The 17,646-nt window shown below is 35.6% G+C and overlaps 2 protein-coding genes across 11 annotated transcripts in view; one reads left to right on the forward strand and one right to left on the reverse strand.

The window, feature by feature from the left end:
• The window catches only part of LOC112665627 (keratin, type I cytoskeletal 9-like), a 91,855-nt gene extending 78,198 nt beyond the window's left edge, over positions 1 to 13,657 (reverse strand). The window contains exons 1-3 of the mRNA XM_035707458.2: positions 13,475 to 13,657; positions 9,323 to 9,338; positions 7,533 to 7,577 (exon numbers count right to left, since the gene is read on the reverse strand). Coding sequence (XP_035563351.2) covers positions 7,533 to 7,577; positions 9,323 to 9,338; positions 13,475 to 13,657 — 244 coding nt within the window. The remainder of the gene's footprint in view (positions 1 to 7,532; positions 7,578 to 9,322; positions 9,339 to 13,474) is intronic.
• The window catches only part of SOX5 (SRY-box transcription factor 5), a 1,002,640-nt gene that overhangs the window by 141,409 nt on the left and 843,585 nt on the right, over positions 1 to 17,646 (forward strand). For 8 of the 10 annotated variants that reach the window (XM_025455370.3, XM_035707446.2, XM_035707449.2 and 5 more), the window contains one exon: positions 13,140 to 13,221. The exons of 1 other annotated variant lie outside the window; for it this stretch is intronic. The gene's annotated coding sequence lies outside the window, so the exon portion shown is untranslated. Of the gene's footprint in view, positions 1 to 5,277; positions 5,414 to 13,139; positions 13,222 to 17,646 lie in introns of those variants that run through there. One more of the 10 variants, XM_025455372.3, reaches the window with a different exon arrangement.

Below are 17,646 nucleotides of genomic sequence, written 5' to 3' on the forward strand. Positions count from 1 at the left end.
GAGGAAGGGTAGATGGGAGGATCTAAAGCTTTTGTGTTTTTTAGAACCTTGGTTATGTATAATTTTGGGGTTCCCCTTTTTGGCAAGAATATCTGGACCAATCTGAGTTACTCTGACAACTGACTACTCTCATCTTTTTGGAAGATGGTATTCTGCTCATCTGAAATGAATCACTTGGACAAGTGCTTTCTGGTACATCTAGATCCTCCATTCCAACTGTTTACCTGTCCTGATTCCTAGTTTGTGGTCTTCTAGAGGCCCTAGGAATAACCAGAAGGCCATGAAATTAGATGTGTTATTGGATCACAGTCATTTGCAAATGATATGCAAGTGTACTGGCTCATTAGAGTATTTATTTATTTTTTTATTAAAGTATTTCTTAAAGAAATTGGGGTAGTGTTTGAAAAAAATGTCTAACCAGATTAAGTAATAAAGAAAAATAACAATTTACATAGCCAGACACTCGAGGTAGAGCGGACTGTTGGGTTAACTTTGTCTAGTGCTTTCACCATCTTATCTCTGCAGTTCCCTTAGCTCTGCCATCCTCTGTATGTCAGCTTTATTCTTTTTTTTTATTTGAATATAGTTGACATACAATGTTACATTAGTTTCAGATGCTCAGGATAGTGATTCAATAAGTTTATACTATACTCACCACAAGTGTAGCTACCGCCTGTCACCAAACTATTACAATAATATTGACTATATTCCTGGGCTGTCCCTTTTATTCCTGTGACTTATGCATTTCATATCTGGAAACCTGTGTCTCCCACTCCTCTATATCCATTTTGCTCATCCCTCAACCCCCTTCCCTCTGGCCACCATCAGTTTGTTCTCTGTATTTATAGATTTGATTCTGCTTTCTATGTTTGTTCTTTTATTCTTTTTTTTTTTTTTAGATTCCATATATAACTGCAATCATATGGTATTTGTCTTTCTGTGTCTGACTTATTTCACTGAGCATAATACCCTCTAGGTCCATACATGGTCTCACAAATGGCAAGATCTCATCTTTTATAGATGAGTAATCTATCTATCTCATACACACACACACACACACACACACATACACACACACACACTCTCAAAATCTCTTTATCCATTTATCTATCAATGGCTACCCAAGTAATAGATACTTAGGCTGTTTCCATATACGGCTGTCTTAGGTAATCCTAGAATAAGCATAAGGGGGCATGTACTTTTTGGAATTAGTGTTTTCTTTTTCTTTGAGTAAATACTCAGTAATGGAATTACTAGATTGCATGGTGTTTATATTTTTAATTTGTAAGTTTTCCACAATGGCTGCACCAATTTATATTCCCATCAACAGTGCATGAGGGTTCCTTTTTCTCCACATCCTTGCCAACACTTGTTACTTCTTGTCTTTTAGATTCTAGCCATTCTGATAGGTGTAAGGTGATATCTCATGGTGGTTTTGATTTGCCTTAGAATGTTCCATGCTCGTGAATTGGAAGAATTAATATTGTTAAAATGTCCATATTACCCAAAGCAATCTACAGATTCAATGCAATCTCTATTAAAATACCAAGAGCATTTTTCTTTTTTTTTGAGCATTTTTCATAGAACTAGAACAAATCCTATAATTCATATGGAACCACAACAAACCTTTAAAAGCCAAAGGTTGAGAAAAAAGAACAAAGCTGGAGGTATCACAATTTCAAATTTCAAAATATACTACAACGCTGTAATAATCATAGCAGTATGCAACTGGCACAAAAATAGACACATAGATCAATGTGACAAAATAGAGTTCAGAAATAATCCAACATGGGGCACCTGGCTGGTGCAGTTTGTTGAGCTCCTGACTCTTGGTTTCAGCTCAGGTCTGATCTCATGATCATGAGTTCGGGCTCTGTGCTCAACACAGAATCTGCTTGTGTTTCTCTCCACTTCTCCTCTCATGCTCTCTCTCTTTCTAAAGTAAATAAAATCTTAAAAAAAAAATAAGCCCATGCTTATATGGCCAATTAATCTAAAACAAAGGAGGTAAGAATATGCAGTGGAGAAAAGACAATATCTTCAATAAATCATGCGGGAAAACTGTACAGCTACATACAAAAGAATGTTACAGGACCACTTTCTTGCACTATACACAAAAGTAAACTCAAAATGGATTACAGACCTGAATATGAGACCTGAAACCATAAAACTTATAGAAGAGAACATAGGCAGTAATTTCTTTGACATCAGCCTTAGCAACATTTTTCTAGATATGTCTCCTAAGGCAAGGGAAACAAAAGCAAAAATAAACTATTGAGACCTCACCAAAATAAAAAGCTTTTGCACAGCAAAGGAAACCATCAACAAAATGAAAAGGCAACCTACTGAAAGGGATAGGTTCCTGGCATCAACCAGTCACTGGCAAGGAGGATGGGATTACCATGGTTGCTTTAAATTTAATACCACAGAGGTTGGGGTCAATCTCTCAAACTGCACAGCTCTTACATGCTGAGGAAGGGATATTGAGGAGAAAACTACCCTATCTGTTACATTTTGCCCAAGGGTGCTTTTGTGTATTGGTTTGGGTGTAGAATGTGAGTAAAATAATGAGCAATTACTGCTAGAATAAGAAAAAAGGGAGGAAAAAGGCAATATGATATAATATATCCAAAGGTGTGTGTGTGTGTGTGTGTGTGTGTGTGTGTGTGTGTGTGTGTTTTATAGAAAGAGAACATGAGTAGGGAAGAGCAGAGGGAGAGAAAGAACCTTTGCAGATTTCTCATGCCCAGCATGAAGCCTGATTTGGGGCTTGATCTCACAACTCTGAGATTATCACCTGAGCTGAAATCAAGAGTCGGATACTTAATTGAGTGAGCCATTCAGGTGCCCCAAAGATCTTTTATTTGATTATAAATGTCTTTCAAAACATTCCTCTGATTTTTATTATTTTTAAAAATTTCACTAAGAATTATATGAGCAACCAAATGTCATCCCATTGTACCTGTAAATGAGCTCAGTGAAACCAACTTCTTTTAATCGTGAAATATGATTAAACTTGCCCTTTAGATTTGTCATCTGCATTGAGCTGTTTTTTCTAGTTCTTCATTGGCTCTCCTTGAAAACCCTCTATTATAGTCCAAGAGTGTCCTGGTCTTCAGTACCACCACTTATATTTTTTGAGATGCATGCCTGGAATGCTATCTGCTCTTCCCTACAGCTTTCCAGATCTTTCCTGTTCCTCAAAATTCAGCTGAAATATCATGTCTGTGAAGCCTTTTGGTAACCAGCCTAGCTCAAGGGTCTTTTCTCTCTCTTTCCTCTGAAGACTTAAGTATCACTTTGTCTTTAATTCATTTGTTGGTCAAATTATCTGCTGCCTTTTGAGACTTCTCTTCTATGTCTTTGAGCTATTATTAACATCTTCTATTATTGATTATGGCTTTCTTGAAAATAGAAACCCTTGATACCTTAATGAGTCCCATGAAAATTGTTTTTCAATTAAATCATCTTGGAAAGGGAAGTTTAAATAATCTATCATTCTGGACATAAAAATAACTTACTAAGCATTTGCTGTATGCCCAAGAGTAGCAAATACTTTATGGGTGTTAACTCAGTTTTTCCTTGCATACCAATACAAAAACTCCATGTAGTAGGTTAGACAAAAACCTATCTCAAAATAGTTGAAATAAGAAAGGGAATATACCGGTACCCTAATTAAAAAATAAACTTTAAGCTCATAGTATATGTCCAGGCATCCATCTCTCACTCTGTTTTCCCATCTCTTAGTTTTATTTTTCTCTTAGTTGACTCTTTTGGCCTGGAAGACCCTCAGTAACCACAATCTAGCAATTGTTGTGATGTTGAGGATCCCCACTTGGCTTCCCAGAACTGGTAATGATGACTTAGGCCTGAACAGTCATCCCTAAACTGTAGCTAAAGGGAGTGTGGGTCAAACCCACTTGAACCGTGAAGTTTGAGAATAGTGTGGTTTTTCAATGAGATGCTGAGTAACAATTTTTCTGGTATTATTTCTTTTTTTTTTTTTTTTTTTTTAAATTTTTTTTTAATTTTTTATTTATTTATGATAGGCACACAGTGAGAGAGAGAGAGGCAGAGACACAGGCAGAGGGAGAAGCAGGCTCCATGCACCGGGAGCCTGACGTGGGATTCGATCCCGGGTCTCCAGGATCGCGCCCTGGGCCAAAGGCAGGCGCCAAACCACTGCGCCACCCAGGGATCCCTCTGGTATTATTTCTAATTTACAGATAAAAACTGGGCTTAGAGATTAAGTAACAAGCCTAAGATCACCCAAATAGGAAGACTCTACCCAGAATAAAGTCCAGATTTTATGATAAACACTTTGTTCTATTGTAGTATTTTTATAAAACTGTATTTGAATTCAATGCTCAAAATAAAAATAGCATTTACTGTATAGACCTTATTTTGTGTACCTTCAGCATCTTTGGATATTCAGTATCTTTTTTTAACCAAATCAGGAATGGAACCATTATCTGAAATTATTACATACTGTTTCAGTCACTATGTTTCTTTACTCAGATCTTCATACTCAGTTACTTCCGTGGGTCTTTGTGGGCTCCAAAGATACTACATATGACTAAGAAATATCAGATGTCATCCAAATGGGTTGGCAACTGACGTCTCCCTCCATTGCCTTTGGAGATGACTGGATATAAAGTGGAGAGAATCATGAGTATGTTACAAGGGCTAGTCTAAGATATGTCAGTGGACAGACACTTGGGGAGAATAAATCAGGATTGACTGAACTGTGGATGCAGAAACCCTGATTCTTAGAGCTCCTTAGATGAAAGTGTTTGGGTCCTGTTATCTCTGGCTCCTTCCAAAACCTAGGGCCTGCCCAGCTCTTGCTTGAGCCTGTCAGCAGGCCTTGTTCTTCAGGTTCTTCCTGCCCTTTCAGTACTTAGAGAGACCACCTACTGTTTTGCTGCAACTCTAGGTCTTCCTGTTCTTCTGACCAGAGAATTTCAGTTTAAATTCAGGGTTCTATAATTTTTGACATTATTGTACTTCAGGTGCTATTTAATTTTTTTATATGTGAACACACAAATGTATATTTTGTTGTAACAACCCCTTTCCTGACATTCTGGAATGCATTCCTTGTTTTACTTCTTTCTCTGCTAATGACTTTTCTAACTTTGAAGTAGTTAGATCACAGCTTCTTTATTAATAAGTTTTAATGACTTTGTTTTCTTCACATCATCTAACAAAGTACGTTACCGGTATTGCTCAACAATATATTTATTTAATTTGACTTAGTGCTCAGAGATGGGGTGAACTGTCTGTGACATTAATATGAAGACCAGGAATTTCATCTTATTCATAGAGGTGGCCTGAAGACTGTTTTACTCTGCACTTTCAGCTTGGGCTAAGAGCTATAGGATGAACAAAGTGTACCAGCTTAATCCACAGATTGGTATGTAGTTCTTACTGTACTTATCTCTTCAGTCTTTACTGTATCAGCTGAGGGGTTAATTTAAGATTGCTTTTTGTTCACTGATATAGAATTTGGTGTATTATGAGGATTTTTGCTTCTAGTCAGGAATAATAGCTTTGTGTTGTAAAAAGCATTAAAATAGTATGTGCTATCATATCCAAACTAGGTCAGTTATTTTATAGTTTACATTTGATACATGATGGTACTACAACTGGAACGGGAAACAAGTCTTCCTATGTAGAAATGTTGACTATTAACAATGAAAAATGTATTATAAATTGCCCTCTTATCAACAGTTCATAGGCTATGTTGAAGATATTATATCTGTTCAATTACTGATTTTTCACTGGTAAAGTATAACTTCATCTTCAGTCCACGCGCATCAGCATAGAAGTACATCTATTTTACTTTTTAATGTTAAAAGCCACAAAGGCTTTTCTAAATTAGCAGGGGGCATTTACACAGTAAACTAGTGAAAAATGTTATGAGCTTTCATCAGCTGTTTTGGTTTTAGCTGCCACTTTGGGGCTTTTACACTTCTTTATCTTTCCCACCCCATCTCCGGGAGGCAAACAAAGAAATATAATTTGCATCAGCTATAGAAATGCCTCTGAGATCACTACTCTAAGTGTGCTGGGGATTTGGAGTAGAAATCCTGAAAAAGAGAAAAAGGCAAGGGTAAAAGCTCTGTTGACAAGGGAGTTTCATAGGCATGCAGTGAGAGCACAACATTGGACGTGTGAATACAAATTTTGCAAGCTTCCTCTTCTCTTGTGAAAAAAGTCTAAGAGTGTGGTAGTAGTTCTCTCTGGTTAAAGAGGTGGATGCAGTGACAGCTGGATAGCTTAGTTTTTCTTTCCAATGTAGATACTTCTCTGTTGCAGTATTTAGCACCTTTACTCCTTCTTGTCCTGCTTCTCATCACATGTGGCACTACTGGTTGAGAAGAAAGTAGGTGGCTCTCTCTGTACATGATCCTAACAGTTCTCCATCATTTGGCTAATCCACTGGGCTGGAACGGAAGGGCATTTGAATTTTCACTTCGATGCAGAGCATTAGCACTTTCACTCTCTGCTGGCATCAGGTCAAGGAAACCAAGTAAGCTTGTGAACCAGTTTTTCCCTGGAGCAAATATAATACATATATTTGGCTAGGAGGTCATCTGTTAAAGGTTGACTTTATTTTTTCAATAGGATCAGGTATTTGTTCAAATTTGGAAAGCATCTAAGTAAAGGCAATGTAGACATTTAATCAAAGCAAAATCTATTCTAAAAAAAAATAGGAAGATCTCATTATAGATTCACAGTCTGTGTATTTGTGTGCTCAAGGATAATAATAATACTGGGATACATTTCAGAGAAAAGAGATGAGTAAAAATAAGAAAAAAAATTAATGGATTTGAGCCCAAGTAAATGAAACTCTATTATTTAATTATAGTATCTGACTGTGAATATAAATGGGAGATGTAGAGCGAGAATTTTTTCTACAGTTTGGATCATAGATGATTTCATGACTAAAAGAGGAAGTCTGATACTCCGCTACAAGCTAGAGTTTTGATCCTTCATAAAATGAATCAAGGAGTATAAAAAATATTTTGGGATTGAGGACAGTTCCTTTTGTAAGCACTCAAGTGTTTTTACATCTAAAGTGAGTAAGAACTGCATAATGTGCAAACTATGCCGGTGTCCTTCAAATTTGCCACTTTGGAGAAACCTGAATAGATGGGATAAAGCTTACTGATACACAATGGAAAAGGACATGCTAACTCTTACAGTTTTACAGTTTCATGTTTGGAACCTCTTGTGGGTCAGTGTCTGCAATAGTATCAATGGTTGGACCATTTATTTGCTACCAATTGCTATTTTTGGCATGTGGGTAAGTTTAAACCCCAGTGTCCTGGTTAAATTCCAATGTAGATGAGTGATCATATTCCATCTGCCATGTTCTTAATTTGCCTTTCTTAAGGAAATGAAGCATAACTCCATTCCCAAGCAGACTTTTGATACACTTTAGATAAAAATTTAATATTTTTATTCTTCATTTGGTAGTTCCATATCATTAGACCTCAGTTTTAGGTTCAGCTGTATCACTGACTCACCTGTGACCTCGTACAAGTTATCTTCATCTCTCTGAAAACCATTTTCTATAAAATAGAACAACAGTCTAAGTAACTGTTAAACCTACTCACAGTTTTAACAGACTATGAATTGCTGATGGTCCACAGCCTTGACATAAGGGAAAAATTTTGTTCAGACTTCAAAAATTTTTCTGATTTCTCTTAATTTTAATTCATTAGAAAACACATTCTCTTAGAAATTACCTTTAAAGTTGTCTATCCAAGAGTATACATCAAATTAAAGTCCGGTTCTCCTCCCCCTCCAACCCCAACTAATCTCAATTCATTTCTTAGTTATCTTTTTTAGTGGAGATATGAATACATGCATAGTTTTAGGTGGAGGGAAATAAGAAAACGTGGGGAGAAAACAAAACAGTATTTCAGATAGTACATTTATTTTGATTTTCATATTTTTGATTTATCAATCTCACATTTTTCCAGAAATATTTAGTAGGGAACAATTCATGACATACTTAGCCCAAAGTAGTAAAATGATGATATCATCAGACTATGAGTTATGTATATATAATGTCATCCCTAAAGCAACAACTAAAAAAGCTGTACAAATAAACAGTAAAAAATACTGCATATAAATCATAGTTGAATTATAAAAATTGTTGAAGGCAGAAAAAAGAAGTGATCAATAGAGGAAAGCAGAAAGCAAAAAATGAAATTGCAGAATTCAGTCCTAACATATCAATAATTATATTAAATATAAATGGACCAAATACACCAATTGAAAGATTGTCAGAGTGTATTAAAAATAGGACCTAACTATATGCTGTTTATAAGAAATTCTCTTCAAGTATAATGATATAGGCAGGTGAAAGTAAAAGGATAAATAAAGATATATAATGAAAACCTAAATTAAAAAAGGCAGTAGTTGCTATACTATTATCAGATATAGTAGCCTGGAGAACAAAAGAAAAAATATCAATGCTAGGGGGTATTATTCTATAATAATTAAAGAGTTCCATCAAAAAGACATGGCAATCCTCAATATGTATGCCTTAAATTAGTGAATTAAAACACATGGAGTAAAAATCGACAGATTTGAAAAGAGGAATAGACAAATTCACAAATAAAGTTGAAGATTTCATTACCCCTACATCATCAGTTGTTAGAAAACTAGGCAGGGGCAGCCCCGGTGGCCCAGTGGTTTAGCACCGCCTTCAGCCCAGGGCATGATCCCCCAGTCCCAGGATGTAGTCCCACATCCGGCTTCCTGCATGGAGCCTGTTTCTCCCTCTGCCTGTATCTCTGCCTCTCTCTCTCTCTCTCTCTCTCTCTCTCTGTGTGTGTCTCTCATGAGTAAATAAATAAATAAAATTTTTAAAAAAGAGAAACAATTCCACCCATCAGCAGCAAAACACATATTCTTGTCATGTGACTAAGATATATATATATCAAGAAAGACTATATCCTGGATCAGAAAACAAATCTCAACACATTTAAAAAGAATTAAAGTTTTTTGGAATGTATTCTTTGACCACCATGGAATCAAATTAGAAGTGAAAAAAATAACATGAAAATCTCTGAGCATTTGGAAATTCAACAACATACTGAATTATAAATAATAATCCATAGGACAGAAAAGCAGTCTCAAAGAACATAAAAATACATTGAAATGAATGAAAATAAAAATACAACATCAGAATATGTGGGTCACAGATAAAGTAGTGCTAAGAGGAATCAAAGCACTAAATTATTTAAAAAAAGGCACTAAATATATACATTAGAAAAAAGGAAAAATCTCAAATCAGTAATCTAACCTCCCATTTCAAGAACCTATAAAAAAATGAACCGAATAGACCCAAAGAAAGCAGAAGAAAGGAAATGGTATGTTAAGAACAAATGCCAATAAAATTGAAAGCAGAAAAACAATAAGTGAAAAAAAATATGGCTTTTTGAAACTGATGAAATTGACAAACTTCTGCAAGACTAACAAAGAATAAAGAGAAAAGACATAAATTATCAATATGAGGAAGGAAAAAGAGTGATCACTGCACACACTGCAGACATCAAAAGGATAATATGGGGATGCTACAAGCAGCTCTATACACACACATTTGACAACTTAGAAGAAATGGACCAATTGCTCAGAAAACATAAGCTGCCATAACTCACCTAATATTAAATAGATAATTTGAATATCCCTATAATTAATAATGATATTGAACAGAAAATTTGTATAATTTCAAAAAGAATAATCGGGTCCCAGATGGGTTCACTAGAGAGTTCTAACAGACACTTAGAGAAGTACCACCAACTCTATAGTCTCCTCCAGAAAACCATTTATTTTTTGGTAGTGTTATCCAGATACTAAAATCCAACAAAGACAGTAAGTTCCAAAAAAAAAAAAAAAAAAGAAAAACCAGACACAAATAAACCTCATGAACACAGGCACAAAAATCCTTAACAAAACATTAGCAAATAGAACCCATATAAAATGACCTATATCTCATGATCAATAGAATTTATTCTAGGGATGCAAGTCTGGTTCAGAACTTGAAAAACTATTAGTGTGATCCATCATGTAACAGGCTAAAGAAGGAATGTCACTTGATTCCATCATTTCATACAGAAAAAGCATTTGACAAAATTTAATACCCATTCATTATAATAGCTCTCAGATAAATAGGAACAGGGAACTTCCTCAAGTTGATATAGAACATCTATAAAAAATGCATAACAGTCTACAACTAACATTACATTTAATTATGAAAAATTGAATTGTTTCCCCTTAGATAAGGAAGTAGGTAAAAAATGTGTATACTCACTAGTCTTATCCAATATATTGCTAGAATTTCTAGCCCATATATTAAAAAAAAGGAAATTAAAAAGCATAGAGATTAGAAAGGAAGAAATAAAACTGTCCCTATTTTCAGGTGAGATTTTTGTTTATGTAGAAAATCCCAAGAAACGTAGAAAACGTACTTGTCAATCTAATAAGTATGAGTTCAGAAAAGTAGTGGGATACAAGATAAACATACAAAAATCAATTTTATTTTTTTAAAATAGCAGTGAACACCTGGACAACAAGATTAAAAATACAATGCCATTTACAGTTACTAAAAAGTTAAATTCCTAGGTAGAAATATAACAAATCATGTATATGACTAATGCTAAAATCCAGAAATATCTAAATATAGATATACCATGTTCATGGACTGGAAGACTCACCATTACAAAGATGTCAGTTCCCCCAAACTGACATACAGATGCAACATAATTCCTATCAAATTTTCAGCAAGACTTTTTTGTACATGTAGACAAAATTATCCTAAAATTTACATGAAAAGGTAAAGGAATCAGAATAGCTATAATGAATTTGAATTAAAAAAATGAAGTGACAGGGATTAACCCATTCAATTTTTAGATTTATTATATAGCTACAGTAATCTAGACTCCTTGATCTTGGTAGAGGGATAAGCACATATATCAGTGTAACAGAATGGAGAATCCAGAAATTGACCAACACAAATTTATTTAATTAATTTTTGACAAAGTTGCAGAACCAGTTTGATGGAAATAGTCTTCTCAACAAATGATGTTAGAGCAATTGGACATTCGTAGGCAAAAAAAAATAATGTTATCTAAGTCTACAGTTTATATAAAAATTAACTCAATATATGTCATGAATTTAAATGTAAAATCTAAAATTATAAAATTTTTAAGAAAAAAATGGCAAGTTTTGGGGATCTAGGGTTAGGCATTGCATTTTTGCATTTTCTACCACGAGCAAATCCATAAAAGGAAAGATTGATAAATTGGATTTTATCAAACCTAAGAACTTTTTGCTCTGTGAAAGGCTCTTTTATGAAGATAAAAAGACAAGCTATAGACTGGGAGAAAATATTTGTAAACCATGTATCTGAAAAATGACTAGTATTAGGAATATAATCTCTCAATCTATAGTTAACAAATCCAATTAGAAAATGAACAAAAGGCATGAAAAAACATTTTATGGGAGAAGTTATACACAGATAGCAAATAAGTACATGAGAGATGTTCAGCATCACTAATCGTCACCAATCATTAGAGAAAAGCAGAATGACTAAAATAAAAAAAAATAATGACAACACCAAATGCTGGCAAGGATGCATAGAAACTGGCTCACTCATGCATTGCTGATGGGGATATAAAATGTCACAACCATTCTGCAAAATAGTTTGGCAGGTTTTTAAAGAAAATTTAACATACAACTCCAGTACAACCCAGAAATTGCTCTCCTGGGCATTTATCCCAGAGAAAGGAAAACCTTTTGTTCACGTAAAAACCTATATGCAGGGATGCCTGTGTGGCTCAGGGCATGATCCCAGTGTCCTGGGATCAAGTTCCACATCGGGCTCCTTGCATGGAGCCTGCTTCTCCCTCTGCCTGTGTCTCTGCCTTTCTCTCTCTCTGTTCCTCTCATGAATAAATAAATAAAATCTTAAAAAAACCCTGTATGCATATGCTTATAGCAACTTTGTTCATAATAACTTCAAATTGGAAACAGCACATTGTCCTTCAAGGGTGAATGGTTAAATGATCCATTCCATAGAACACACTACTCAGTAATAAAAATGAGATAATTGTTGATACTCTAACCTGGATAAATCTCCAGAGAATTATGTTGACTATATGATTTCATTTATGTAATATTTTTGAAATGACAAAATTACAGAAATTGTAAGTTAATTTAGTGATTTCCACTGTTTATGGAAGAGGTAGGATGGGAGGGAAATGGTTATTGCTATAGAAAGACAATCTGAGAGAGTCTTATGGTAAGGAAAGGTCTATCTTGATTGTATCAATGTCAGTATCTTGGTTTTGATATTATACTATAGTTTTACAAGATGTTACCACTGGGGGAAACGAAGCAAAGGGTGCAGGAGCGTATCTCTTACAATTGCCTGTGAGTCTACAATTATCTCAAACTAAATTGTTTAATTAAAGAAAAAGACAGCCCTCTACCAGCTCCTAGATTAAAATCCAAAGCCTTTCCTTGGCCCTTTCCAACCTCATTCATGTCCTACTTCTCTCTCTCTTCCACATCATGCTGAAGCTACAGTGGCCTTTTTGGTGTCCCTGGACTGCTTAGCAAGCTCTCACCACAGGGCCTTTGTACTTGCTATTCCCTCTGCTGGGAAAGCTCCTCCCTCTGGTTTACTTACTTCATCCTGTTCTCTGCTTAAATATTCAAGGATACTCCTTGTGACTCCTATCACAATCTAATGCCCTATTTTAATTTATTCTTCTTTCAGTAAAAACATATTTGATACTTTAAAAAAATTATACATTTCTAGGATGGGAACCTTAAATTTCCTACCGTGCCTTCACTTTTCTATGTGTTCTAGAATTTGGAACATTTGATTAAAAAAACAAACTAAAGAAACTGATTTCTATTTTCTTTACTTTGTATTTTCTTTTTTTCTGCTGATGTCTAGATGGAATTCCTGGGTTCTATACTAGTAAATGTTTTGTATTCTGTTAAGCTCAGTTTATCACATTCCATTGGTATATCCCCAACGGCTAATATATGAGAGTTGACCTCTTTACACAGTGAATCTTCCTCCAAATGACTTAGTTCTAATTCTCTTCTAGGCTTTTTAATCAGTCTGCAGTGTAAAGACATACTTCAAGAGGATCCTTAGAAGCCTTGGACAAGCTTACCCTTATGTGGCAGGTATGTCTCTGTCTACACACTAAATGTGCAAGACTGGTAACTTCATTCTTCTATAGGTAAATCTAAATTACGTTTTGATTTTCCATTTAACCACTTGGAAGCAATCTGAAGTTGCATCTAAGTTCTTGGTAAGGTTATGAGATACCAAGCTTTTGAGGGGTGACATACCTGTTCACTTGGCTGCCATTCCTTCATTAGCCACAGATTTTTTCCTATCCCTTGTCAGTACTTGTGACTAACTGCTGAGGCATACCTTGATCTTCCTTTGAGGATCTTCTGCTTTTCTTCTCGAAGCTTCTTCCAGGTACCTCCTGGGCATATCAGGACATGCTGTCACTCCTGTTGAATCAGAAGAAACTCTCTGTGGTGAGATGAAGTTCTTTGCTCCTTGCATGCCACTCTGAAGCACATGATACTTGCTTTGCTCTTCTATCATCCTATTGTATGGGGTCCTTTACAAGGCTATCAGGTCCATCTGCCTGGCCATCTCTAAGATCCAAACTATATCCAAGAAAGAGGAGCCTTTCCCCTCTACCATTTTCTCACACCATTATATTTGGGGTTTCTCTCTGCAACAGTACTTTGAACAAGTACAACTTAGGAAATCCATTTAAACATAGTTTATTTGTTTTTCTTGTTGTTTCTTTAAAATGAATTGAGAAAGGGTGGTGGATATTCCCTTGCCTTTAGGAAAAAAAAGTAGGTCTCAGGCAGGCTCCATCCCTAATAGGACTACTCTTAGATTAAAAAAAAATCTTTTTGGCACTTTAGATTCCAAACATAGTTCATTCAGAAATTAGAATGTCTAATCTCAGACCATAATCATAGCTTGCAAGTTAATTTAATATCCATCATCTCGTCTCCCCCATCTGGGGCCCATTTTTGGGTTGGACCAAAAATTGCATTGGGAAAGGGTGTGGAGTTTTTTTCTTTTTTTATCTGTCACCTCCTCTCCCAGTTGCTAGCTATTGCTAAACCTTTAGTGATTGGAGCGTGGGAAAGAAGAGGAGATACATGGCTTAGGAATGTTTTTTTACTTGAAACGGTCCTATGTTAAGCTGGCTTCATGCATTCTGGGGCCTGGCAATGTTTAAACTCACTTGGATACTCGGCCACTTTGGGAGGACTTTGGTGGCTTCCCTGCTGGACCCATCTGGCTTCACCTCCCCTGACATAGGCCAGGCTTCTCTAGCTATTCACTTTCCAGTGGAGCTTTTGGTTTTCAGATATTCCATTCTACATGAACTCCCATTTGGTATATCAGTGATACTTCCAGATGGTCATCTTGGGCTTCAAGCTGGCTCTCTCACATGTGGCCCACACTTGCTTCATGAAAGCATGCATCTTAGAACTTCTGTGGGCAGGAAGGGTGCAGGTACTTCTCAGATTTCAGAGCTGCTCCTAGCCTGACCCTTTTGTCCTCTAGATTTCCAAGGTAAGAGTCAATCTGCAGTCCTTTGGGTTTCCCAAACTCTAGGGGACATATTCAGGTTGTCTAACTTGTTCCTTTGAAGCCTCTCTAAATACTGGAAAGAGAAAAAATAGTATCTTCCAGCCCTTTAGCTTGGGTAGGTGGTGGGGAGGTGGGGCTTACCATAAAGTAGCAGCGCAATCAAGAATCTCTTTGTAAAGCTTCTCTTAATCTCTATTGTTTTGATCCTTTACATTATCTTGTAGGTTTTAGAGCCATCTGACCAGTCTCGTGTTTTGTTTTGTTTTGTTTTGTTTTGTTTTTTTAATCTGGAATTTGATCTGGCCCTTTACTTTGGAATTTCATACTTGTTTAATGGCGGTAACTCAGTTGAATCTTCCCATCTAATGTCTGTTTATTCCGACATCACTAGGATGAGTTGAGGTGGTGAGGGGAGGGTAAAGATGGAGTCTGCCCACCTCAAATTACCACTGGTCCACTAATGTCTATAGATGTTTTGATCACCTTATTTTTTACCCAGAGGGTAAAAGTACTCTAAGCTTAGTTAATACATAGGACAGTCTCTTCTAGGTCTTCTGTAGTCATGGAGTCATTACAGATTCCCAAAGAGACCTTAGGCTTTTGAAGCTCAAAAACTAATACTTTAATCAACACCTCCCCTGCCACCTCCACCCCCATGCTTCTCTTGTCTGCTAATAATTTTCTAATGCTATGAGTACAGAGTATGACAACATGGCTACCTGAATTGGGAGAGAAATAAGATTTAAGGGTATGAAATAAATTCTTCAAATATTCTATCTTAAATTATAAAAAAAAAATATTCCCTACCCTATTTTGAGTACCTCTAATGTGTTTTTTAATCTTTTTAATGGCACGGATGTGGTATTTGAGGAAACCAGGTGTATTAGTCTACTAGGGCTGCCATAACAAAATACTATAGGGTGGTAACAAGTTAGACAACCTGAATATGTCCCCTAGAGTCTGGGAAACCCAAAGGACTGCAGATTGACTCTTAAACAATAGAAATTTATTATGTCACAATTCTGGAAGGTCAAAGTCCAAAATCAAGGTTTTGGCAGCATTGGTTCTTTCTGAGAGCTGTGAGGGAAGAATTTATTCCCTCTTCTTGACTTGTAGATGGCTCTTCTCCCTGTTTCTTCACATCATCTTTTCTCTATGAGTGTCTATCTCTATGTCCAAATTTGCTTTTTTTTTTTTTTAAATAAGGACATCAATCATATTGGATTAAGGCCCACACTAATGACCTCATCTTAACTAATTATAACAATGACCTTATTTTCAAATGTGACTTTCTGATGTACTAGGAGTTAGGACTTCAACATATGAATTTGGGAGGGGGCTTGCACAATTCAACCCATAACACCAGGGTTCAATGACCTCAATTTCACACAGACCTTAAAATGTTAGGGATTCCCCCTAACTCTAAAGCTAACTTTAGTGTAACTAAAAAGCTTGTTTAGTGTGTAACTCTAAAGCTTGTATTCTCCCTGCTATACTACACTTTATCTCAAATGAATCTTGCATGCAGACTTATGCAATGAGTGTACTGTCTTTCCTTTAAACAACCAAACCAGCTTGGTTGAGGCATGGATCCATCCTGGAAAAAAGCTCATATTTAGCCAAAAGGTCTGTCATCACGTGGACTGAGAATAACAACTTACACAATGGAGAAATAGGAACATGTTTGTGGAGAGGTCCAATATAATGCCATTATAACATAGGTTAGAAAATGAATTCATAACTGAACTAAGGGTTTAAGTTCAACCAGGATTCAAATGGCTCTGAAGCAATGAAAATGGTGATATTATTCCTATGGCCTGTGGTTTGCATTTTGGTGCTTTTAACTTGTATTCATATCTAAATGTGCTGTGTGTATGTGGGCTGCTTCATGTAGAGCATATTTAAACAATGTGTAATAAAACAACATATTTAAATCATACAAAACTAAAAGGGTAAATGTGTGCTATAAAGTCTCTGCAGGCATTTGCTGGATAATGGTAATGATAGCTTTACTGAAAAAGGATAAAATATGTTCAGCTTCAATGAGGATTATATTTAGGGGAATTATCAGATTATTTTGGATTTTTTCCTTTTAAAAACAATTCTTTAGTGCATCCTAGGTGGGAGATAGGAATTATAATAGTGATTCAGAAACATGGCTTCATGCATATAAACATAATTTGAGTCTTGTAGTATTTATCACTGTTTTATTCCAGATGGCAAAAAAATTATTATCCCTTTCAGTTGCTGCTTGAAATATATACCTACAGAAATAAGTCCATTATAAGATTTTTCTTGCCAAACTCTAGTAGATGCTCACTTACTGAGAAATTTGTGTACTGAGAAATATTTGAGAAAAATACACTTTAATGAAGCTGCACTAATGATATTTATTTAGCTAATTGTATATAGGGATCTAAATATGATTTCAAGTAAAGTAGACTCTTGGCCATATAAATAAGCCTGGCACAGGTGTGCAGAGTTTTAAAAGAATTAGATAGCACATCTAATGAAAATTAGAGTAAGGTTCAAATAAATGTTTTATTTTAAATTAGATTTCCTATTATAAAACAAATAGAGCCACATAACAAAGTATCTTAAAATAAAGGTAAAAATTGCTAACATAACAATAACTGAGAGCAACAAAAATAACCTTTTGGCATACTTGCTTCTCCTTTTTCATTCATTTTTTTCAACCAAGGATTACTAGGTACTTACTCACTTACTGCAGGCATTTGAGGAAAGATGGCTAGAACAAGATCTCTGCCCTGATGAGCTTTTAAAATATCAGGGAAAATATACAGTGAATGAGTCCTTCTAACAGGTGGTATGTGCAGTACTGCAGCCAAGTTAGCCAATGAGCTTGCTATCAACTCTATTGTAAGATCTGGGAAGGCTTTAACAGGTAAGCCGGGATAGAAGAAGCATGAGTAGAAATCTGTTAGCTGGAAAAGAGAAGAAAATGTATTTTA

The sequence above is a fragment of the Canis lupus genome, chromosome 27 (assembly GCF_003254725.2).
Source record: "Canis lupus dingo isolate Sandy chromosome 27, ASM325472v2, whole genome shotgun sequence".
In the NCBI taxonomy this organism is placed as follows: Eukaryota; Metazoa; Chordata; class Mammalia; order Carnivora; family Canidae; genus Canis; species Canis lupus.